The following is a 26,754-nucleotide window of genomic DNA, read 5'->3' on the forward strand; positions in this document are numbered from 1 at the left end:
TTATAGATTTAGAATTTTTACATAATACTAAAATATAAAGTTTTACATTTTCCTTAGGAAAAAAAAAAACAAAACAAAAAAATTCTGGACTTTGAAAATGCATGTCCTCTACCACTTGAACTATCTTCTGCCATGAAACTGCTGTTCTTAAGGTGATAAATTAGTTCAATATTGACACTTTTATAAGTTAAGCAAGTATATCATAAAATTTTTCCAAAATTATAAGTTTCTGTGAACATCACATTTAAGCACACTGGTTCTTAATAGTTGTTGGGTGACTAATAATATGGAAATAATTCAGTAACAACATAGAGTATAATCAACCTTCCTCAGCAAACACAAAATAGGCATATATATATATACACACACACACACACACACATATATATACTCTATAACTTTTGGTGCTGGGGTCATACCTGGTGCTGGTCACTCCTGGCTTTGCACTCAGAGTTTACTCCTGGCAGGCTCGGGGGACCATATGGGGTGCAGGGGATAAAACCTAGGTCAGCTGCATGCAAGGTAAATGGCTTATACACTGTACTATCTCTCCAATCCTGTCCAGCATTTAACTCATATTCATGTAATGTTAATATTTTTACATGTAATATACGTAATATATGTAATGTTATGCAAATGAGGTGTGTATTTGCATGCTTTAATTTACAATTAATTGTAAATCACTGTAAAAAATTTGGAATAGATGTAAAAATCATAATCTTCCCATTTTGATCAAGTTTTAGCTGTTCTTAATTTTTCTACCTAATCAAATATAACTGACATCAACATGCTGGCTTTTTCAAACGCCCTTATTTGGTAATTCATAAAATATCCGTAATGATACTTTAACACTATTTTCTTATTGTTAAAAATCTTTGTGACACAAAATTTACCATGCTTAATCCCTTTTCAATGTATAGGTATTGAGTATGTTCATTATATAGCCACCACCATATCTATTTTCATAATTTTTTCAACTAAAACTCCAATTCAGCAGTAACTCCATACTCTTACTCTGTCCCTTGAAAGCATCAGTTTTTTTTACTTTGTTTTAAGCAACTTAAGTACTCTAGTCCCTACATATAATATATGCCCTTTGTGTTTGGCTTTTTTCCTCAGTATAATGCCTTCAAGATTCGTCCTTGTAGAATGTCAGAAAGCCATTCTTTCATTTTCACTTTATGGGCCACACAGTGATGCACAAAAAGTACACCTGGCTCTGAGCTCAGGAATTTGGTGTTGGGGAACCATATGAGATGCCAGGGATTGAACCCAGGTTAGTTGCATTCAAGACACACTCCCTATGCACTGTACTGTATCTCTAGCCCCCAAACTATTCCTTTTTAAGGTTGAATAATATTTAATTCATATATGACATATACCATATTTTTCATCTATCAGTCAATTAACATTTGAGTTGTTTCATCCTTTTGGCTGTCACTGTCACTGTCCTCCCGTTGTTCATCGATTTGCTCAAGCGGGCCCAGTAACGTCTCCATTGGCGACTTTGTTGTTACTGTGTTTGGCATATCAAATACATCACGGGTAGCTTGCCAAGTTCTGCCATGCGGGCGAGATACTCCCAGTAGCTTGCTAGGCTCTCTGAGAGGGGCGGAGGAATAGAACTAGGGTCGGCCATGTTGGCTGCGTGCAAGGCTAATGCCCTACCGCTGTGCTATCGCTCCAGCCCATCCTTTTGGCTATTGTGAATAAAGTTACTATAAACATAGATGTATAAATGCTTGAGTCCCTGCTTTCAATTCTTTTTCGTATATATCCTGAATGGAATTCCTGGGTCATATGTTTATTTTTTTCAATTTTTTACTAATGAATCACCATGGGGTACAGTTACAGACTTACAAACTTTTGTGCTTGTGTTTCAGCCATACAATGATCGAGTACCCACCCCTCCACTAGTGCCCATTTTCCACCACCAATGGTCCCAGCATCCCTCCCACCACTCCTGCCCCGTCCCCTCCACCTCACCCCACCCCACCTATGTGGCAGGGCATTCCCTTCTGCCCTCTCTCCTTTTGGGTGTTTTGGTTTGCAGTAGAGGTATTGAGTGGCCATCATGTTCGGTCTATAGTCTACTTTCAGTCTGCATCTCCCATCCCAAGCGGGCCCTCCTAGCACCCTTTACTTGGTGGTCCCTTCTCTATCTGAGCTGCCTTTTCCCCCAGCATGCAAGGCCGGCTGCTAAGCTGTGGAGTAATCCTCCTGGTACTTATCTCTACTGTTCTTAGGTGTTAAGTCTCCCATTCTGTTACTTTATATTCCACAAATGAGTGCAATCTTTCTATGTCTGTCCCTCTCTGACTCATTTCACTTAACATGATACTTTCCATGTTGATCCACCTATATGCAAATTTCATGACTTCATCTTTTATAACATCATATGCTTATTTTTTTAAGTAGTCACCATGCTGTTTTCGGCAGTAGTGGCACCATTTAGCTTTTCTACCAGAAAAGAACAAGATTTCCAATTTCTCTAACATCTTGGCAACACTTGTTACTTTTCTGTGTTTTTTTAAAACATAGTAGTCTTAATGGTTGTGAAGTGGTAGATAGCATTTTAAATTAATTTTTTCCTTGCCACTCTACCAGGATTATAAAAGAGGATAGAAGAAATGCACATTTCTGACCATGATTTACTCAACCTTTATGCCTATCCCCACAAGGTTTCAGAATGGACTTTAATATATATGACATATATAATACTCATCATTCATCAGCACACCTAGTTCTGCATCATAACTGAAGCAATACTGCTCTGAACAGCAACTGAAACGATATCTTCATATTCAAGACAGCAGTGGTAGAATAGAAAAAAGCACTAAACTTAAAACTGATTCTAACTGTGCCTACATGACCATAATAAAATACTTAGCATCCCCAAGACTCATTTTCTGCATCTGCAAAACAGAAAAAGTCACTCTCATATCTGACAAAGCTGTTACAAGAAACTGAAAAAGAAGGGACTGTAGATATAACTTAAAAGGCTAAGTGCACGCTTTGAATGTGGGAGGCCCAGGTTCAATCCACAGAACTGCATGGTTCCATGAGTATTGTGAAGAACAACTCCTGAGCATAGATCCTGGAATAGCCCCTGAGTACCACTAAATATAGCCCCAAACAACAAAAGGATGTGTGAGGGGAACGGCTAAAATCATAGCTACCATTTATGGAAGGCCTACTAAATGTTGCATGCTAAATGGCAGATACATTTCTCTAATCCTTACCAGTAGGTACATGTTATCTCCATATCAACAGAAGAATAAACATCAGCCTCAGAAAAGTTAACTGTCTTATCCAAGATTAGATAGTTAATAATGAAACCAATATTCAAACCCATATTTGCCCATACAAGCAATAGTGAATCATATATTAGCTCTAACCACACTACATTAAAAAGATTCTGACACTGTATCCAGTCTACATGCTGAAACATGTCACATTTGCTGTATATTTAACATACCTTTATTATAGCAGAAATGCTGGCAAAACAGAGGTATACTCATGTATAACATCAATGTTAAATTGAAAACATCCCATTCAAGTTTTCTGACAAAGGGTACTAAGAAAACCAAGAATTCTTGAAAAGAAAAGGGAAAGTTCTAACAATTTTAAAAATAAATTCTAAATAAGAACATAATTCATTACAATAATTTTGGTAGAACTCTTGAACAAAGAATCAATCACAGACTAAGTGATTGCTTTGAAACATCAATGAATCCTTAATGAATATAGCTATTAGTCTAATTTAGCAATCAAACATTGTGTCTACCCTTGCAGCTTGTTAGTTTCTTTCTTGAACAAAGTCCCTATATGTTAGCAGTTTCAGAAATAATTTTTGCTGCGTCTATCAGGCAGGGGTATATGAAATTAATAAAGTAAGCAAAATTGTCCAGTGTGGAAATTTCATTCTGTATGTTTAATTTCTCACAAAATTTCATTTACAGAGCTATATATTTATTTTCATATTATAAAATTATATCAGCTTTATTACTACACTTTGCTTTATAACACAGTTATGATAAGGTACAGAAAGAAGCATCACATTCTCAATAAAAACTCACATACTCACAATCTCTCAAAAGAGTATTACTTTTCCTTGGGTACAAAACATGCATGAATTTTTTCCCAACAGCTTTGAGGTCACGCATCTGAAAAATATAAATAATTTTTTGTATTGTGATAACCAAGATTGCTAAACTTTCATTTATTTCACTCTTCTGGGATCCCTTTATTGAATTTTAGATTTATAATTTCAGTTTAACTCCTTCACTATACAAACAAATCAGAGAAGTAGGGTATTCAAACTCCATAAGCCAATATCTAACTCTGAACCACATCGATGAGTTCTGTTTTGATTTTTAAATATCTGTAAAAGGGAAATATATATCTCCTAATAAGTTATTTAAGGGAACTAAAACAGCCTACATTTAACTGTTCTGTAAAATAATCTCTGACATTTTGCTCATACATAACAGACCATTTAAGTTGCTCCCTATTTGTTACATTCTTTACAATATACAAAATAATTCATTTTCATCATCCCCAATTTAATTGATAAATTAATCCCAGAAGCAAAAAAAACAACCCCAAAAAACACTAAAGACATTTGAAGAAGGGTACAGTAATATTGAGAGAGCCTCTCAAAATATAGTCAGGATAATTCTGTTTTAACCTATAAATTTCTTGTCTGTTAATGATTATTCTAACATTTTTTAAATGATTGCTTAAAATTCTACCAAATGGACCACTTACTATTTTCTCTCTTCTTCTACTTACCTCTACTACGAAGGATACAATAAGGAAGAACTGGGGCAGGGGTTGGACTCCACCTAGCAGTGCTCAAAGCTAACTCCTGACTCTCCACTCAGGGACCACTCCTGGTGCTGAACAGGAAACCATGTTTGGTGCTGGGGTTCAAACAGGTGTTGGCTGTATGCAAGACAAGTCCTTTAACCCACACACTATTTCTTATTCTGAAGAACATTTTTATATATTAATAACTTTCTGTGTATGATAGCTCAGCAGGTAGGGCATTTGCCTTGCATGCAGCCGACCTGGTTTAGATTACTCCATCCCTCTCATAGAGCCCAGCAAGTTACTGAGAGTATCCCGCCCACATGGCAGATCCTGGCAAGCTCCCTGTGGCATACTCTATATGACAAAACCAGTAAGAAGTCTCACAATAGAGACGTTACTGGTGCCCGCTCGAGCAAATCGATGAACAATGGGAGGACAGTGCTACAATAACTTTCTGTATTTTTAATTTCTATATTTTTGGCTGGGCTGGAGCGATACCACAGCGGTAGGGCATTTGCCTTGCACACAGCCAGCCTGGCCGAGCCAGGTTCGATTCCTCCAACCCTCTCAGAGAGCCCGGCAAGCTACCGAGAGTATCTCGTCCGCACGGCAAAGCCTGGCAAGCTACCCGTGACGTATTTGATATGCCAAACACAGTAACAGCAAGTCTCAAAAAAATGGAGACGTTACTGGGCCTGCTCGAGCAAATCGATGAACAATGGGAGGACAGTGTGACAGTATTTTTGGTTATGAGGGTCACACCTGGTTGTATTCAGGGTTTATTCTTGACTCTTTCCTTAGGAATCACCATTCCTGGCAGTGCTCAGGGGACCATATATAGTGCTCCTAGTTTTATGTATTTTTATAAGTACTATTTTAAAAAAATGTCCCTAGCTGCTGAGAAATACCATTAAGAACTTAAAAGGATTTGGAAATTTCAAGTTTGGGATGGGGTGGGGGGCACAACTGGCAGTATCCCGGGGTCCCCCAAAGCCACATCCAGAGATACTGTGGGGCCACATGGTGCTAGGGATTAAACTCAGGGCCTCATACAAGTTACATGTGTGCTCTACCACTTAAGCTGTCTCCAAGATTCTATTTTCAGATTCTAAATACCAATTATAACCAAACTGCTTTCCAAAAAGGCTATACCAATTTATTCTCTATGGATGAATATCAAACAAAATAAATAAAACATATCGAAAACCAGAGAATCAAAAAAAAGCAAATAAAATCACAATTACCTACTCCCAAAACAGTGGTTTTCTCAAGTATAACTTACAATGGTATTCTGAACAGATTCATTTAGCGTGGAGCTGTCAAACTCCTGACTCTGAGATCTCACGGGAATGGTAATTTCTCCTTCCACCGGGATGTCTTGTGAGATGGATATATCTGAAAGGCCTGCAAACTGAAGTTAGAAAAAACACCTGAAGTCTATAATAAATAAGAAACCTCAAGAACATTATCATTTCCTGGAGAGTAGGAATAATTCTTTCATAGGGTTTTAGACAGTATTTTCATTTTTTTATTTTCTTGAATTTCTTTAAGATACGGTGGTTTACAATGCTACTAATAATGGATTCTCACAGACATAATTCCAATACCAACCACACCTATCACCAGTTGTTGAATACCAATGGGTTGTCCTTGGTCTTCCCTCAGGGAGCTTAGGTTTACTGAGTTACTCCCACAACAGTGCCCCTGAGGCACACCCAATTCCATCAAACACTAATAATCCTATACTGCTTTTCTCTCTCCTTTACATCACCTTCATGGTTTAGAAATGTCCTTTTTGTATGGACATAGGAAGGCAGTTGATGCCATGCTTTGTAACATGAGAGTTAGTTGACTCCAAATAATATTTACTCTTGAGCATCTGTCATATATACCCGACTTAAGCCTCAGTTGCCCTTACTTCTTAACACCCCCAAAAGGAGGGTCCCAACAAGGGACAAGGATGGACCCAGGGCAAGCCGTAAACTACCCTGGCATCAAAACGGGACAAGCTAAACACCATAAGTATAATACATTAAGAGCATGGTCATGGAACACACTCTGTTCATTACCCAAAAAGCAGTAACTGAATAAGGACCCTACTGGGGTTAGAAAAGACTAACCTGGCCTGAGGACTATCATCTAGGATATACAGCGAGATGTCCCCAGGAAGAACCAACCTTTAAGCTTAATATATCTCTTACTGTGTTCATACAAAATGACTAGAAATGTAAGAGTAAATTTACTATGATGGTTTAAATGGATTACTAGCTGAGGAAAGGAGAAAGAAATATACCCTAGATGGATTCCCACCCTTGAGAGGATCTCCTAGTAATCTAGAGTGCTGAACCCTCAGATGAGATCTTGTCCTTGCATTAATCTTTTAGAACTTCCCCTGAAGAATGGCTTTACATCTGTTTATTGTTATGACAATGTTCAACTCCACCTATGTGTACCCCCACCCTTTATGATTTCTATATAACTATGCTGTAAGGGGAAAGAGGGGAATAGGATGATGGAACTATGATGACTGGGACTATCAAATGGAAATATGATGACTGGGACTATGACCACATCTATGACTACAATTGTGCTGTAAGGGTGAGATCGAACTGCTTCGGGGAGGAGAGAAATAAACTGACTACCAACTTGCCTGGGCCCTGTTTCTCCATTCTCCTGGTCCTTCATCCAGCTATCATCATGGGCGGGCCAGGGGGAACAGTTCTTGGCCACCAACCATTCTCATCCCCCGTGCGCCCCCATGGTTTTCCTGGAAACTCACGAGTACTCCCTCCCTCTCCCAAGGACCCCAAGACACCTACCTCCAAAGTCCCAAACCCAAGTCAACTTTGTTGACCAGTTATCTTATTAGACTGCCTTTGGCAACTGGTTGCTATCTTGCTGTGTATCTACGTATCATATATGAGAGAGCATTCTCTATCCCTTTCCATCTGAATGACTTCACTTAGCATGATATCCTATAGTACTATCCATGTTGCTTCATGATTCTGTTCTTTCGTAGAGGGGCATAGTATTCCACTGTGTATACATACTATTTCTTTTATGTACAGATTCATTCATCTGTAATCAGGCATTTGACTTGTTTCTATCTCTTGGCTGTTTATAAAGTGTGGCAGTAAACAAAGATGCAGATGTATCCTTTCAAGTTAAGGTCTTTGTGTTTGGCAATAGATTCCCAAAAAAAAAAAAAATGGTATCACTGAATTGTATTCTTATTTTTGGACAGATCGCCATATTGTTTTCCATAAAGGCTGAACCAGAGCACATTCCCACCATCAATGGATGAGGGTTCCTTTCTCACCCCAACCCTGCCAACACCAGCTGTTTCCAGATTTTTGGACATGTTCCTTTCTCACAGGCATGGGGTGGCATCTCATTGTTGTTTTGATTTTCATTTCCCTAATCATGAGTGATAATGAAAACTTTTTCATATTCTTGTATACTATCTGTATTAGAAAGTTTTTAAAGCTATATTAGCATATCAGATATTTATATAGTTAACTAAATTTTTCAGTACTTATATTAAAGAGACAGAACAGATACTTTCAGGGCCTTGAATACTTGGTTTCTTTCAAGTATGAAATCTTCACATGACAAGCTAGCAAGACTGCATAGCGATAAATAAAGTGACCTTTTAGCTTTGGGGGTGGGGTTTGGGATTCGGGATGGAAATATGGTGGTGGGAAGTATAATGGTGGTGGGATTGATATTTGAATATTAAATGTAATCAAATATTGTGAATAACTTTATAAAAATAAAATTTTAAAAAGAAAAAACATAGTAGACTACTGAAAAAAATCTGTATAGACCTGTTTATATACAGCAAATTTATATATGGGTCAGATTGAGCAATGTTACACTTAGGAGTATAAAGCTAAAGTGGTAAAAACACACAAAAAAGACATATATACAAGCTCTTTTATCCAACACTAAATTGCAAAACTAAGACCCTAAGGGTAACCCATCAAAGATGACTAGTTAAATATATTATATCTGCACAATGGAATACTGTACTGCTTAATGAATGAAAACATCTCTAAAGAACTACAGTCATGAATTGAACAGTTTGGTTAAAAGCAGACCTTAATTAGGCTGATAGTAAATTATAAAAATCTAGAATTGCTTACATAGTATGACATTAGCACTTCAAAATAATCTAACTATATTTCTCAGAACAAACTCCCATCATTAAGCAATGAAACTATTGTATTGTGGGTATGAAATAAAAAAATAAATGTAGAATAAAGTTTATGTGTATATAAAAATTTATTAATCATTTTAAGATATATGGGAAGACTTTCCCTGAGCATCACTAGGTGTGATCCTAAAAGCAATAAAACATAACGGAAGAAAAATATAAACATCTTTATTTATTAATTTTGGGGTTTTTTTGGGGGGTGTACGCCACACCCGGTCATGCTCAGGGCTTATCCCTGACTCTGTACTCAGGGATCACTCCTGGCAGGCTTGGGGGACCACATGAGATGCCAGGGATCAAATTAGGGTCGGCTGTGTGCAAGGCAAAGTCCTATCCACTGTACTGTAGTTCCAACCCCATAGTACCTAATTTTAAAGCAATATAGAACTTTCAAATCAAGATATAAATATTTAGAGCTCAACATGTACTTTAAAAATATAAACCTTGGATTAATTTTATTAAGAATTATATATTATTCTAAGTATAATATATAATTATATTGACTATATTGGGCTGGAGCCATAGCACAGCGGGTAGAGTGTTTGCCTTGCACGTGGCCAACCAGGTAGACCCAAGTTTGATTCCTCCGCCCCTCTCGGACAGCCCAGCAAGCTACCAAGAGTATCTCACCTGCACAACAAAGCCTGGCAAGCTACCTGTGAGGTATTTGATATGCCAAACACAGTAACAACAATTCTTACAATAGAGACATTACTGAGCCCGCTCGAGCAAATCGATAAACAACGGGAGGACAGTGCTACAGTGCTATTGATTATATTAAATTTAATATATTTTAATTCTATTTAGAACTATAATTTTACATGAATACACTTGATTTATTTCTAAATGCATAGTTTGAATTATATATAATTTATTTAAAATTTAAATTATTTAGACTTTTAAACAGTTTTATACTTAAGAAGCACTAAAATGACTTACAAGTGGTTGCCTCTGAGAAGCAGAAGGGAAGACAAAGAACAATTACTCTTTCATTAGAATCTCTCAGTATTATTTGGTATTTTAACTGTGCATCTAATACTTAAGAATAAAATCCTGTTTTAAAGGAAAGAATATAAAGAAAGGAACTCTGAGGTAGAAACAGGACGAAGTCATGCAGGTACCAGCTTGACAAATTCTTGCAACCTTGCTGAGAGTTCTGGCAGATACCATATAGGATTTCATTCTACACAACTGAGGACAAATTCATGAAAAGGTCCCCCTGCATCTAGCCAATAGCTCAGTTAGCAAAGGGCTGAGAATAAAAGTGCTTTATCAAAAATTATTTTTAAAAAAATGCTGGCAAAGCCAGAACCAGTCATTTCACATTTAACTGACAGAAAGCATGATGCATCTCTACAGACAAAAAGCATACTGCAGACATGCCAGAGTATAACTAGTTAGCATTAAGACTCAGAGCCAGCCAGACTCTACCCCTGCCAGGTATGGAGAGCGAATACTGCCACAAGCTATGGCTTGAGGCACTAGGCCTCTTTTGGTCTACCTCAAATTTAAGTCTGTTTCCAACCCACAGCCAAAGTCTCCGTGACCACGGTAGCTTAGTAGCTCATGTACCTTGGTGACCTTAAAACTACAATCACTTTTCAGCAAAAAAATGATAAAATGGTTGCCTCCTGGGACTATGAACTCACAAGTTCAGGGCTAGTGGCAGACAGCATCCACCAGTAAATCATACCTGCAAACTGCTACTTGTGCAAAACCCATTCAAAGTGGGTAGGCAGGAAGCCATCCTCCCACAAACTCTGACAATCTTTAATTGCCTAGGTCCTCTTTCACTTGGGACACAGGTAAGGCACTTGTGATCTTCAATGCCTGGATGCTGTCTAGGGTGAGCCACTCAAAGCTTGGTAGCATGGCTGATGCCAGGCACTCCAACGTATAAACCCCCACTTACATTGTGAAGGTCCATAGAACATAGCACCCAATACTCACCCAAAGAGTATAAGTCTTCCTTGAAGTTTTGGCAGAACTTACTAGTGAATCCATCAGGACCTGAATTTTTGTTCTTGAGCAGATTTTAAATTACCAGTTGTTTTCGCTTCCTTACTCATGATTGCTCTCTCCAAGTTGTCTACTTCATACTGATTCAGTCTTAGGAGATTGTTTGATTCTAAAAATGTGACCATTTCTTCTAGATGCTCCAGCTTTGTGACATAGCATTGTTTGTAGTATCTGCTTTCTGTTGTAATCGCTCTCCTATCATCTGTGATCCAATTTATTTGGGTTTTCTCTATTTTGTTCCTTATAAGTATAGTATTAATTATAGTATATATGCTATTCTTTCAAAAAAGCCCCTGGTAACATTTACCCCTTGAATCAATTTCTTGATTTATATAATACTGATTTCTGCTCTACATTTTTATTAAATTGCTGTGAGATACACAGTAGCAAAGTTGTTCATGACTGGGTTTCAGTCATACAATGTTCCAGCACTCAACTCTGCAATAGTGTACATTTCAAAATGCCAATGTTCCCAGTTTCCCTCCTTCTTCCATCCCCCACATAGTCTGCCTCTATGTCAGGCCCCTTCCTCCCACCACCAACCCCCCCTTCTTACTCCTCTTTTCTGGCCACTATTGTTTGCAAGAAAGGTATTCAAAGGCTACCAAATATATCCCTTTACCTACTTTCAGCACTCAATTCTTGTCCAGAGTGATCATTTCCAACTATCATTGTCATAGTGGTCCCTTCTCTATCCTAACTGCCCTGGCCCCACTCCACCCCCAACTTCTGGCTCTGTTCTAATTTTTGTTACTTTCTTCCTTCTACTTAGGTTGGGATTTTAGTTATGTTCTTTTCTAACTAGTCAAACTGAAGTTAGGTTATTAATTTGAGGTTTGTTCCCTAAGGTATTTTTCCCATAAAGTTTCTATATTACTATTAACATCTCCCATGGTACTACTTTTTCTGTGCCCCACAGGTTATAATGGTTTGTATCTTCATTCTCGTTTGCTAGACAAAATAATCCTTTTATTGCTTCCTTAATTTCCCCTGTGATCCATAGGTTATTTAAAAGTATACTGTTTCGGGGACTGGAGAGATGGCACAGCGGGTAGGGCGTTTGCCTTGCACGCAGCCAACATGGCCGACACAGGTTCGATTCCCAGCATCCCATATGGTCCCCCGAGCACCGCTAGGAGTGATTCCTGAGTGCATGAGCCAGGACTAACCCCTGAGCATCGCCGGGTGTGGCCCAAAAAGCAAATAAATAAATAAATAAATAAATAAAAATTTTTTAAAAAGTATACTGTTTCATGAGAGTTGAAAATGAGAGTTGAAAATCACTCTAGACAAAAAGTGAGTGCTGAAAAAAGTATATTGTTTCATTTACAGAGTGGCTAGTGTATTTCCTGACTTTCTTTTTATAATTAATGCCTACCTTCATGGATTTTGGTCGAAGATATTTCTATGTTTGTCACTTCGTGGAAACTGAAATTGTGACCAGCATGTGGTCAACCCTGAAGAATCTGAACTAGAGAAAAACACATTCAGCTTTTTGGGAGCAGAGGATCCTGTGTAAGTCTAATAATCCAAGATTTTCTAATTCCTCATTTAGGAGTCATGTTTCCATTTTTTTTTTGATTGTTTGGTTTTGAGACCACAACTATGTATCCTCAGGGCTTACTCACGGCTCTGTGCTTAGGGGTGATTCCTGACAGTGCTTGAAGGATCATATGAGACAACAGGTGTCAAAAATGGGTGGGTCAAGTGCAAGACAAGCACATAGGTCAAGTGCAAGATAGCCCGTCTTATTTCTCAGTCCGAGGATTCTTGTTTCCTTCCTGATACTCTGTCTAGTTGATCTATCAAATGATGAAAATAAAGTGTTAAAAATTTCTCACTGATTTTGTGTTGCCATTTATAGTAGCAATACCTTTATATATGTTGCTATCCTTTAATTTGGTGTATCTATATTGATATTAAGTCCTTGATCTAACACTCCCTTAAGCACTATGTAATATCATCACTATCTGTTATCACACCACACATAAGTTATTATAAACACATAATATCACTATCTGTTATCACGCCAGGCACATTAATAAGTTATTATAAACCTTCAGAGGGGAACTATTTACTATCCTCCTCAAGCTCTTCCAGGTCTAATAAATGGGAGTGATCCTGACCAGTTTCTATGAGGTCAACATTAACATAACAAAAGAAGACAGGGATATAAATAAAAAGAAAATTAGTCTAATATTCCTGAAGAGAATAGATTTGAACATCCTCAACAAGATCTTGTCAAACTGAATTTGACAATTTGTAATGAATAATATACCAGCACCAAGAGGGATTTATAGCAGGGATGCAGAGATGCTTCATTATATGAAAATCAATGAATGTGATATGCCACATCAATAGGAAAGATAAAAAATCACATGATATTAGATGCAAAGAAAGCAAGGGACAATATCCAACACCCATCTGATGATAAAAGTTCTCAACAGGAACTATGAGTCCACTCTTCCCATCATATTGGTCCCCCAGCTCTGGGGATATCAAGAGTGTGACTAAGCTGCCCATCTGCACCAGAACTTTTGCCTGGTCTGGACCCTTTCTAGTATGTAAGAGAAATTTTGGCACTCACTCCCAGTAGAGTCATGGGATGATTTAATACTAGAGAAAATGAAAAGATGTCAAAAGAAAACAAAAGTCCAGACGGATCCCTGGACAGCATATCTCTTAAATCTGCCTGAAGAAGGCTTTAGAACAACTATCATATGGACCGTCAATGACCTAAAAATGACATCTGAACAAAGAATCAAACTTGAAGGAAGCCTGCTAGAAAGGAAAAAACGAAATTGGTCAAATAAACCTAAAGGAACTAAAGAATACAGTAGTAAGAAAAAGAAGCAGTACAGACGAAGTTAAAATAAATGAAAAAGAAAAAAGAGGAAACAGAAAAAAAATGAGAGAAAATAGAATATATGGGATATTTTGACAATACCAAGAGGAATAATCTCAGAATCATAGGAATTACAGAAGATGAAAATGAGAAAGACAAGTTGAAGAAATAATTGTTGAGAATTTCCCCATCCAGAAGAGTAGGTTGGTAACACTCTCTTTAGAGGTCCAAATTCTACCAACCAGAGTAAACTCAAATAAAACAACAATATGGCATTTTATAATCAAAATTGCAAAACCCAAAGACAGAGAGATCTTAGAGCTACACGAGAAAAGCAAAACCTCTCATACATGGATAAAAAGCATTACAGTAGCAGATTTCTCTAATGAAATGCTACAAGTAAGAAAAGAATAGAATAAATATAAAGTATTGAATGAAAAAAACTTCCAACCAAGAATACTTTACCCTGCAAAGTTGTCACTCAGATTGGAGTGAAGTATATAAACATTCTCAGTCAAACAGAGCTGACAACTGAATACAATTCCAGCAAGGATACTGAAAGTTCACATATAAAAAGGAAAGAGCAAACAGCCAAACACCTCATATTATCATGACAACAAATTTCTAATAATAATTTATTTAAATATCAATGGAATAAACGCTACCATAAAATGACACAGATTAGTAGAAGAAAACAAAATCCAATCTTCTAGTGCTTATAGGAGACACACTTTAACTTCATGATGAACACAGACTCAGGAGTAAAAGGCTGGAAAACAGTCATACAAGCTAACAACAGAATTAAAAAAGCAGGGACGGTCTTACTGATTTCAGACCAAATAGTAATTAAGCTAAAGAAAATGAAGGATGAACATATATACTGGTCAAGGAATTGACAGAGAATCTTATCAATCTATATATCATCAACATATATGCACCAAATGAAGGGGCAACAAAGTTTATAAAGCAACTGCTAATAGATCTAAAGAGAAGCATCACTGGCAACACAACAATACTAAAAGGCCTTAATATCCCACTCTCATCATTGGACAGTTCAACCAGACAAAACATCAATAAAGCAAATGCTGTAAAAGATGAACCTAAAAAAACAGTGCCTAACAGACATATTAAGGACCCAGCACACCCGCAAAATAAATACACATTCTTCTCCAGTGAATAAGGATCATTTTCAAAGATAGAGCACTACAGGTAGGGACACCATTTGAACATCCATAAAATCTTCTCAGAAGAAAAAGTATCTTCTCTGAAGAAAAAAGATAGAAATCAATCACTAAAAAGTTGGGAAAGTATCCAATATTTGGAAATTGAACCACATTCTGTTAAATAACAACTGCATCAAAAATCAAATTTAGAACTGAACCCCACGGCTCGGCAACAAAGCTGAAGGGGACCCCTCTCCTCCTTCCAATCAGGTACAGCTCGCCTCCAGGACCTGGGACTCTCTGGGCATGCGCAGCTAGCTCAATCTCATAGCACAGCCGGTTTTCTCCCCTGATCTGCACGGGACGGGAACTGAGCCCCACAGCTCAGCAACAAAGCTGAAGGGGACCCCTCTCCTCCTTCCAATCAGGTACCAGCGCAGGGACACATTCCGGAGCCGCGGCCGCTATTCTCTCACTACATATGCCCCAGGAACCACAAGCTACCTTCTTAGAGGGAATCTTCTCTACTTTAGCTCAGCCACTAGAAACACAGTAGCCAATAACTCATAAGCCTACCTCAACTCACACTACATATCAAGCAGAATAGTAACAGTAAACGTGAAGTACTAAACCACACTTGTCACAATGGTAAAGCAACGCAAAAGCGCACCAAACTTTATTATTGAAGAGGCTAACACAGAAGATATCAACAGTACTGTAGTGTTAGACAACCTCTCTGACAAGGAATTCAGAAGGGAGCTACTTAGGATGCTTTGGAAACTAAAAGAAACAATGGAAAGCAATGCCAATAAAAGACAAGAGGATTTGAAGGAAGAAATGAGGAAAATGCAATCGGAAATGTCAGACCTAAAAAACCTGGTAGGCGAATTGAAAAACTCAGTGGAAGGCCTCAGCAGCAGAGTAACAGCTGCTGAGAACAGAATCAGTGAGCTCGAAGAGGAAGTTCAGAGACTCTCCAGAAAAGAGCAGAAAATGGAAAAGAGACTCACAATTCAGGAACAGATGGCAAGAGAAGATCGTGACGAAGCCAAGAGGGGTAACATAAGAATTATTGGAGTCCCAGAGCGAAAGGAAGAAAACCTTGATGAAGAAGAAACTGTCAAAAACATCATTGCTTCAACGTTTCCAGAGATGAAGAAAACTTGTGACCACATTCAGGAGGCCCGAAGGGTACCAGTTAGAAGAAATCCGAATAAAAATACCCCAAGACACATTCTGATCAAAATGACCAAAACCTTAGACAGAGACAAAATTCTGAAAGCAGCAAGATTGAAGAAAGAAATCTCTTACAAAGGAGCATCCTTAAAATTCAGAGCTGATTTTTCTGATGAAACCCTCATGGCCTGCAAACAGTGGTGGGACATAGTAAAAAAACTCAGTGAAATAAATGCCTCTCCAAAAATACTTTACCCAGCGAGACTCTCATTCATAATAGAAGGAACAACACAGTTTCACAGACAAACAACAGCTCAGGAACTTCATAGACTCAAAACCATGGTTACGAGAACAACTAAATGGGCTACGTTAAGGCAAGACAGGCCCCTCAAATACACCAAATTTCAACAAAACAATGGGGCAAAATCCCATAACAATAATCTCTCTCAATGTCAATGGGCTAAACGCACCAATTAAAAGACATAGAGTGGCAGGATGGATTAGAAAATTGAACCCAACATTCTGTTGCCTGCAAGAAACAAATCTCAATAGTCAAAGCAAACACAGGCTCAGAGTCAAAGGCTGGAAAACAATCCTACAGGCAAACAGCTCCCAGAAAAAAGCTGGGGTAGCCATCCTAATATCAGACCACATCGATTTCAGAGTGAAGAAGGTCATAAGAGACAGTGAAGAACATTTCTTATTGATCAAAGGATCTGTACAACAGGAAGAACTTACAATAATAAATGTATATGCACCTAATGAGAGACCAGCAAAGTACTTAAAACAACTACTTATAGATTTGGAAAAAGACATCAATAGCAACACAATACTAGTGGGAGACTTCAACACCGCTTTGTCACCACTTGATAGATCAACCAGACTCAAGCTTAGCAAGGATATACTTCATCTGAGGGAAACAATGGAGGAAAGGGACTTAGTAGATATATACAGGACACTTCATCCTCAAAAAGCTGAATACACATTCTTCTCAAGAGTACATGGAACATTCTCCAAGATAGACCACATGCTGAGCCACAAAACATGCCTCCATAAAATTAAGAAGATAGAGATTGTATCAACAATCTTCTCAGACCATAATGTCCTGAAATTAGAAGTAAATCACACACAAAAACAGAAAAGTAAATCAAACACCTGGAAATTAAACAGTGCTCTATTGAACAACGAGTGGCTTAGAAAGGAAATCAAAGAGGAAATCAAAAGATTACTAGAAACGAATGAAAATGAGAACACGAGTTACCAAAACTTATGGGACACAGCAAAAGCTGTGTTAAGAGGAAAGTTTATAGCTCTACAAGCATTCCTCAGGAAGGAAGAGCGAGCACACATAAGTAACCTAACCTCACAGCTTAAGAGCTTGCAATAGGACCAAAAAAAGGAGCACAACCCGAACAGGAAAAGGAAATAATAAATCTCCGAGCAGAGATTAATGAGATGGAAACCCAAAAAACAATCCGAAAGATCAATGAAACCAAGAGCTGGTTCTTCGAGAAAATTAACAAGATTGATAAGCCTTTAGCAAAACTCACAAAGAAAGGGAGAGAGAAAACCCTAATAAACCGAATCAGAAATGAAAAGGGGGTCATTACAACAGAAACTACAGAAATTCAAAGGATCCTCAGGGAATACTTTGAGAAGCTTTATGCCACGGAACATCAAAATCTGAAGGAAATGGATAAATTCCTAGTCTACTGCAGACTCCCAATGCTTAACCAAGAAGACCTGGAATACCTGAACAGACCTATCACCATCAAGGAAATTGAAATGGTAATAAAAAGTCTCCCCAAGCACAAAAGTCCTGGCCCGGATGGATTCACTAGTGAATTCTTCCAAATCTTTGAAGAGGACTTACTCCCAATCCTTTTCAAAATTTTCCATGAAATTGAAATATCAAAAACACTTCCGAATAGTTTCTACGAAGAAATATCACACTGATGCCAAAAGCAGACAGAGATACCACAAAGAAAGAGAATTACAGGCCGATATCCCTGATGAACACAGATGCAAAGATCCTCAACAAACTACTAGCAAATAGAATCCAACTACTCATCAAAAAGATCATACACCATGACCAAGTAGGATTCATCCCAGGGAAGCAAGGATGGTTTAACATTCGAAAATCAATCAACATAATCCATCATATCAACAAAAGAAAAGATAAAAAGCATATGATCATATCAATAGATGCAGAGAAAGCATTTGACAAGATCCAGCACCCCTTTATGATGAAAACCCTAACCAAAATGGGTATAGAGGGGACTTTCCTCAACATAGTTAAAGCCATCTACCACAAGCCTACAACAAGCATCATCCTCAATGGGGAAAAACTGAGAGCCTTCCCTCTAAGATCAGGAACGAGACAAGGATGCCCACTCTCTCCACTGCTGTTCAATATAGTACTGGAAGTACTTGCAATAGCGATTAGGCAAGAAAAAGATATTAAGGGCATTCAGATAGGAAAGGAAGAAATCAAGCTCTCACTATTCCCAGACGATATGATACTATACTTAGAGAACCTAATAACCTCCACCAAAAAACTCCTAGAAACAATAGACTCGTATAGTAAAGTTGCAAGCTATAAAATCAATACCCAAAAGTCCATGGCTTTCCTATACTCAAACAGTGAGAGAGAAGAAAGCTACATGGAAAAAATGATCCCGTTCCCAATTGTTCCCCAGAAAATCAAATACCTAGGAATCAGCTTAACTAAGGAAGCAAAGGACCTGTACAAAGAAAACTACAAAATGCTACTTCAGGAAATAAAAGAGGACATGAGGAAATGGAAAGATATCCCCTGCTCATGGGTCGGGAGACTTAACATTGTCAAAATGGCAACACTACCGAAAGCATTTTATAAATTCAATGCAATCCCTATAAGAATACCCATGACATTCTTCAAAGAAATGGAGCAAACACTCCTGAAATTTATATGGAACAATAAGCCCCCACGAATAGCTAAAGCAATTCTTGGGAAAAAGAAAATGGGAGGAATCAACCTCCCGAACTTCAAACTCTACTACAAAGCAGTAATAATTAAAACAGCATGGTACTGGAACAAAGGCAGAACTGCAGACCAATGGAACAGGGTTGAATACACTGACATCTCCCCTCAATCATATGATCATCTAATCTTTGATAAAGGTGCAAGAAATGTGAAGTGGAGTAAGGAAAGCCTCTTTAACAAATTGTGCTGGCATCACTGGACGGCTACATGCAAAAAAAGTGGGCTCAGAACTCTGCCTAACACCATGTACAAAAGTAAGATCAAAATGGATTAAAGACCTCAACATCAGACCAGAAACCATAAGGTACATCGAAGACAAAGTTGGCAAAACCCTCCATGACATTGAAGCTAATGGTATCTTCAAAGATGCCACGCCACTGGCCGAGCAAGTGAAAACAGAGATAGATAAATGGGACTATCTTAAACTACGAAGCTTCTGCACCTCAAAAGAAACAGTGACCAAAATACAAAGAGAGTCTACAGAATGGGAAAGGATATTCGCCGAACACACATCTGACAAGGGGTTGATATTAAGGATATACAAAATACTGGTTGAACTCCACAAGAGAACATCCAACCCCATCAAAAAATGGGGCAATGAAATGAACAGAAACTTCCTCAAAGAAGAAATCCAAATGACAAAAAAAGCACATGAGAAAATGTTCTACATCATTAATTATCAGGGAGATACAGATCAAAACCACAATGAGATACCATCTCACACCTCAGAGACTGGCCCACATCCAAAAGTACAAAAGCAACCGATGCTGGCGCGGATGTGGCGAGAAAGGGACACTGTTTCACTGTTGGTGGGAATGTCAACTGGTTCAGACTTTCTGGAAAACAGTATGGACAATTCTCAAAAAATTAGAAATTGAGCTCCCATTTGACCCAGCAATACCACTCCTGGGAATATATCCCGGAGAGGCAAAAATGTATAGTCGAAGTGATATCTGCACTTGTTTGTTCATTGCAGCACTCTTTACAATAGCCAGAACCTGGAAGATGCCTGAATGCCCAAGAACAGATGACTGGTTAAAGAAACTTTGGTACATCTACACAATGGAGTACTATGTAGCTGTTAGAAAAGATTAAGTCATGAAATTTATATACAAGTGGTGCAGCATGGAAAGTATCATGCTAAGCGAAATGAGTCAGAAAGTGAGGGATAAACATAGAAAGATTGCATTCATCTGGGGAATATAAAGAAACAAAATATGAGATTAATACCCAAGAATAGCTGAGATCAACACCAGGAGGATTACTCCATAGCTCAGAGGCCAGCCAGGCATTCTAGGGGAAATGGCAGCTCAGACAGAGAAGGGAGCACCAAATAACGGGTGTTTGGAGGATCCTCCTAGGAGGGGAGATGCATGTTGAAAGTAGACTATGGACTGAACATGTTTGCCACTCAAAGCCTCTTTTGCAGACCACAACACTCAAAAGGAGACAGAGAACACAAGGGATTGCCCTGCCACAGAGGCAGGGTGAGATGGGAGGGATGGGGGTGGGAGGGATATTATCCATGGAGCTGGAAAATGGGCACTGGTGGAGGGATGGGTATTTGATCATTGTATAATCGAAACCCAAGCACAAAAAATTGTAAATCTACAACTGTACCTCAGTGTTTCACTAAAAAAAAAATCTAAAAAAAAATAAGTAAATCAAAATTAAAAAATAAAAAATAAATAAATAAAAAATTAAATTTAAGAAATTGAGAAATTCCTAAGAACAAATGAGGTGAAGACAGAATCAGAAACTATGGAATACAACAAAAGAAGCACTAACATTGAAAGGGACAGATACAGAATGATCCTTCTCTTATGTGAGATATAAACATACACAGTAAGGGTGCAAACAAAAGGTCTAAAGGAAAATAACTATCCAGGCTCAAACCAGGAAAAAACATGAAGGTCGAATCAATCACGTAACATCACAGCTTGAAAAACTAGTAAAAGTACAAATGACTCCCAAATGAGTAGAAATGAGTAGAATGAGTAGAAAGCAGGAGACAATAAAAAATTAGAGTAATTATCAATGATACAGAAAACAAAACAATACAAAGGGCCAACAAAATAAGGAGATGGTTCTTTGAAAGAATAAAAAAGTCTGATAAACCATTGGATATGCATAAAGAAAAATAGAAACTCAAACAAATAGAATCAGAGATGAAAAGGAAGAAATTACAACAAACACCGCTGAAACACAAAAGATCAATCCAAACAGCTTACTACAAAAAACTATGCCATCAAGCTTGAAAACCAAAAAGAATGGTTGGATTCTTAGAATCATACAAACTCCCATGATTGAACAAAGAGGAAGTAGAAAACCTGAACAGACCAATCACAAGTAAGAAAACAGAAACAGTAATTAAAAATCTCCCCCAATGAGCTGAAGAGACAGTACAGCAGGTAAGTGCTTGCCTTTCATGTGGCCGACCCAGGTTAAATCCCACGCACTCCATACAGTAACCTGTGCACCACCAAGAGTAATTCCTGAGTACAAAGCCAGAAGTAACCCCGGAGCATCACCAGGTGTGGCTCTAAATCCAAAATCCAACCCCCCCAAAAAAACTCCCCAGAAACCCCAAAGCTCTAAGAAAAAAGGCACATGAAATATTGCTCATCATCACTTATGATAAAGCAAATGCAAATCAAAACAATGAGATATCTCAAATGAGGATGAAATATATCCAAAAGTTGAGAAATAATCCATGTTGGTATGAATGTGGTGAGAAAAAAATCTCTTTCACTGTTGGTGGGAATGTCATTTTTTAACCACGATGGAAAGCAATATGGAGATTTCTCCAAAAAGTTAAGACTAGAAATCCCATAAGACACAGCATTACCACTTCTGGCATCTACCCCCAAAGCACAATATTAATGTAAAAAGATTTATGTGTATCCATGCATTACAGTGCTTAATAGTCAAGATAGAGAAACAACCCCAAAAATGTCCAACTACAGAAACAGAAAACAGAAAAAAACAGATAAACAGAAAAAAAAAGTTGTGGTATATTTACATAATAGAATACTATTTGGCAGTAAGAAAAGATCAAATCATGCAATTTGCTGCAAAACAAATGGAACTATAGGATATCATGCTGAGTGAAGTCAGTCAGATGGAAAGGAATAGATACAAAATGATCTCTCTCTTATGTGATATATAAACATACATAGTAAGGGTGCAACAAAATCCCTAAAGGGACAGAACTGGAGACTTTGTCCAAAGAACTGAGTTCACTGGGAGTGGGGAAAAAAGGGCAGGTTAGAGGGTCCATTGGGACTGGTGGTAAGTTTGGTGTTGAAATAATGCATACATGAAACTATTATTGCCAGTATTGAAATCTGCAGCACTGCAATAAAAATCTTTCAATAAAACAGGCATAGAACAAACTTAAGGCTATATGTCAAAAACCACAGCTAAAATATTATCAATGGTAAAAAACATAAATCCTTTTATTAAATATTAGGTACTACAAAAAGGATGTCCACTGCAGTTACTATTATTCAACATCACTTAATCACTTAATCACTTAACTTCCCGTTAGTCGTCGATTTGCTCGAGCGGGCGCCAGTAACATCTCCATTTGTCCCTGTCGCGTGCTAGTGTAGCCCAATGGCCCTCCATGTTCCCGGAGCGAAGAGATGCCATTGGGCTACACTAGCACATTATTCAACATAATATTTTAATTCCTTGCAAGAGTACTTGGCAAGAAAGATTTCTAAGATTCAAATCAAAAATGAAGGGCCAGACAGGTAAAATAGGGGATAAGACACTTGCCTCACATGCAGCCAAATCAGGTTTAAATCCCAGCACAACATATCATCCCCCAATCACTGCCAGTTGTGGTCCCTAAGCACAGAGCAAAAAGCCCTGCACACCCACAGGTGTGGCCCAAAGACCAAAATCAAGATGGAAAAGAAGTCAAAACCCTAAAGATTGTGCAAAAAAAGTTCTAGAAACAATAAACCAATATAGGAATTTCGAAGACTAAAAATCAACAAGCAGAAAATTCTTAAATAATTTTTCGTTAAGTCCATTTACAATTGTATGGAACAAAATCAACTTTCTAGAAATCAAAAAAGGAGACAATAGAATTGTTTAATGAAAATTTTATATAACTATAGAGAAGATACAAGAAATTGTGTAGAACAAAATCAACTTTCTAGAAATCAAAGGAGACAAAAGAATTGTCTAATGAAAATTATATATATAACTATAAATAGAGAAGACACAAGAAAGTGATAACATATTCCATGTTCATGGTTTGGAAGAATTAACAATTAAAATGACCGTCCTACCCAAAGCCCTAGACATGCAATATAATTCCAAATCTACCATGGCATTCTTCAAGGACATAGAACAAATACTGTTAAATTCATATGGCACCATAAAGCTCCCAAAGCAATTCTAAGAAAAAAGATGATGGAGGCTGTGGTGGGAGGAAATTTCATTCATTTCATCTTAATTATGCAACAATGCTATGTATTTAAAATACAAAGATACTCAAATAAAATCAGACTCAGACCAATGGAACAGAATTGAGATCCTAGAGATAGAACTTTAGATGCATTTACAACAAAGAAGCTAGGTGCAAAATGTGAAGCAATTGAAGCCTTTTCAATAAATTTTTGCTGGGAAATCAGCACATGCAAAAGTGAATCTGGACACCTTAGAAATAACACAAAGTTAACTCAAAATAAATCAAAGATCTTGATATTATGATCAAATTCATAATTTACATCAGATAAACAGAACTCTACATGACACTGGCTTCAGTGGTGTCTTCAACGATTTAATATGTTTGGCTAACAGAAGCAAAATAAACAAATGGAACCATTTCAAAATAATCACTATGCATGGCCAAAGAAATGATGACTATGGCTAGATAGATAGAACCGAGGTTAAGGTGCTTCCCATGCATGCTGCCTACTTTGATTACAAGCACCATATTTAATCCCCTGAAAACAGAACCAGGAGTATTCCCTGAGAACAGAGCGAGGAGTAAACCCTGAGCACAACTGACTGTGGCAAAACTCCCCACCCCCAAAAAATGACATAAAATAAAAAGACAATCTACTGAGTGGGAGAAAATATTCACACACTGTACACTCTCTGACAAAAGGTTAATATCCAAAAGATGTGAAGCACAAAACTCATCAACAACAATTATAAAAACAACCACCTCACCAAAAATAGGAAGAGAAGCTGAACAAATATTTACCCCAAAGACATACATTTAGAAGAAATTATCAGGGAAATGTAAATCAAACTGGTAATAAAATAATAACCTCACACTAGTAAGAATGAGTCACTGCAAAAAGTCTAGAAACAACCGTTGCTGGCAGGGATGAAGAGAAAAAGAAATTCTCATTCACTCCTGTAGACTCTGTCAGCTTGGAAAGCTCTATGGTAAGTAGGACACAGAGCTTTAATAAATTAAAAATAAAATTACCATATGATTCAGAGATTCTACTCCTTGGTATTAAATCTCAGACTACAAAAACATTAATCTGAAAAGGTATTAGAACACATGTCATTATAACACTATTTACAATAGCCAACTGAGATCTGGAAACAACCTAAGTGCTCAATAGGTGAAAGAGAAACAACCTGATAAAGACTACTACTACTCAGGTATCATAAAAGATGAAATCTTGGGGTCAAGCAACAATACAGTGAGTAGGGCACTTGTCTTGCATGCCACTGACCTGGGTTAGATCCTCAGCAGCATTTATAACCCCAAGCCCAAAGGGGTGATCTCTGAGCACAGAGCCAGGCATAAGTCCTAGGCAGAGCTTAAAAATAATAATTATCAACTCCACACAGCCTGGCACCTCCAATCATCAGGAGAAGTGGAAAAAGTTCATCACACCCGAAAAAAAGACACTATGAAAATAATGTCAAGAAACTTCTGAGTCTAGAAAGGAAGGAAAAACATAAACAAAATGAAAAATCATAGAGCAGAAAAAAATGAAACAGATTAAAAGGATAGAAAAGATCAATGAAACCAATAGCTGGTTCTCTGAATTTCATTTTTAGTTCAATTCATTTCAATTATTTAAAATTGATTTTTAAAAAACCTACTATGCTCCCCAAGAAAAAAAAATAGAAAACCCTAATAAAAGAATCAGAAGCAAAAGGCAAAATACATCACCAATGTACATAAATACAAGGGATCAGATGAGACTATTATAATCAACAAACTGGACAATCACTGTATCACTGCCATCCCGTGGTTCATTTTGATTTACTCAAGCAGGTGCCAGTAACATCTCCATTCCTCCCAGCCCTGAGATTTTAGCAGGCTCTCCTTACTCATCTTTCCCAATGCTGCAGTATTGGAGGCTCTTTCAGGATCCAAGAGAATGAGACCTATTATTGTTACTGCTTTTGGCATATCGAATACACCACAGGTAGCTTGCCAGGCTCTGAAACTGGACAATAAATTGCCTGATAGAATCATACAATCTTCCAAGACTGAGCCGGGAAGAAATGGAGAACTCGGACAGACCAATTGCAAGTACAAAAACAGTAATCAACAATCTGTCAAAAGAACAAAATCCTAAAACCAGATGGATTCACCAGTGATATCTACAAAGCTTTCAAAGGGAACATACCCAAAGACAGTATTAGAAAAGAAGGGAGAGGGTAGAGAAGGAGAGGAAGAAGTTACAGGTAGATATTGCTGAAAAACACACAAACATCCTCAACAAAAATTTTACTAATCAAATCCAACAAAATATAACAATCATTACCGAGTCATACCAAAACTTTAAAAGGGCAATTAATAAATACAAATCAGTGAGTGAAATGCATTACAACACCACATCAAGAAAATTTAAAAAAAAATCACACGATCATATCCATAAACAAGAAAAAAACTGACCAGATTAAAAATATCCATTTGAAAATTAATAAAAACTCACGGTCACAGTTACGGTCCTCCCGTTATTCATCAATTTGCTCAAGCGGGCCCAGTAACATCTCCATCGTGAGACGTGTTACTGTGTTTGGCATATTGAATATGTCACGGGTAGCTTGCCAGGCTTTGCCATGCGGGCGAGATACTCTCGGTAGCTTGCCGGGCTCTCCAAGAGGGGTGTAGGAATCGAACTCGGGTCGGCCATGTTGGCTGCGTGCAAGGCAAACACCCTACCCGCTGTGCTATCGCCAATAATTAGGAAATATAATTAACACTGGGAGAACTGAATAGCGTTCTCATCTTGTTTGCGTAGGGCCCAGGTCTCTGAGGCATATGTTAATGCAGGAAGAACAGTGGAATCAAAGAGATGTGCCCGGAGCCGGAGGTTCTTCATCCTCTTAGCTATTTCTTCGACGTTCTTGAAGGCGTTCCAAGCCGCTCTCTTCCTCCTGCGCAGCTCGGGTGCCAGGTCATTTGTCATGTTGACTTCTCGACCTAGGTACACATAGCTGTTGCATTTGGAGATGGTCGTTCCGTTGAGAGCGAATGGGGCGTCAGGAACACTAT

At 37.9% G+C, this 26,754-nt stretch overlaps 1 protein-coding gene across 1 annotated transcript in view; it reads right to left on the reverse strand.

Moving 5' to 3' along the window:
* YIPF6 (Yip1 domain family member 6) overlaps positions 1–26,754 on the reverse strand; it is a 47,528-nt gene that overhangs the window by 14,868 nt on the left and 5,906 nt on the right. Inside the window, exons 2-3 of the mRNA XM_056130030.1 lie at positions 6,098–6,226; positions 4,088–4,166 (exon numbers count right to left, since the gene is read on the reverse strand). Of these exons, the coding sequence (XP_055986005.1) occupies positions 4,088–4,166; positions 6,098–6,226 (208 nt within the window). The remainder of the gene's footprint in view (positions 1–4,087; positions 4,167–6,097; positions 6,227–26,754) is intronic.

The sequence above is a fragment of the Sorex fumeus genome, unplaced genomic scaffold, assembly GCF_029834395.1.
Source record: "Sorex fumeus unplaced genomic scaffold, SorFum_2.1 ptg000073l, whole genome shotgun sequence".
NCBI lineage: Eukaryota > Metazoa > Chordata > Mammalia > Eulipotyphla > Soricidae > Sorex > Sorex fumeus.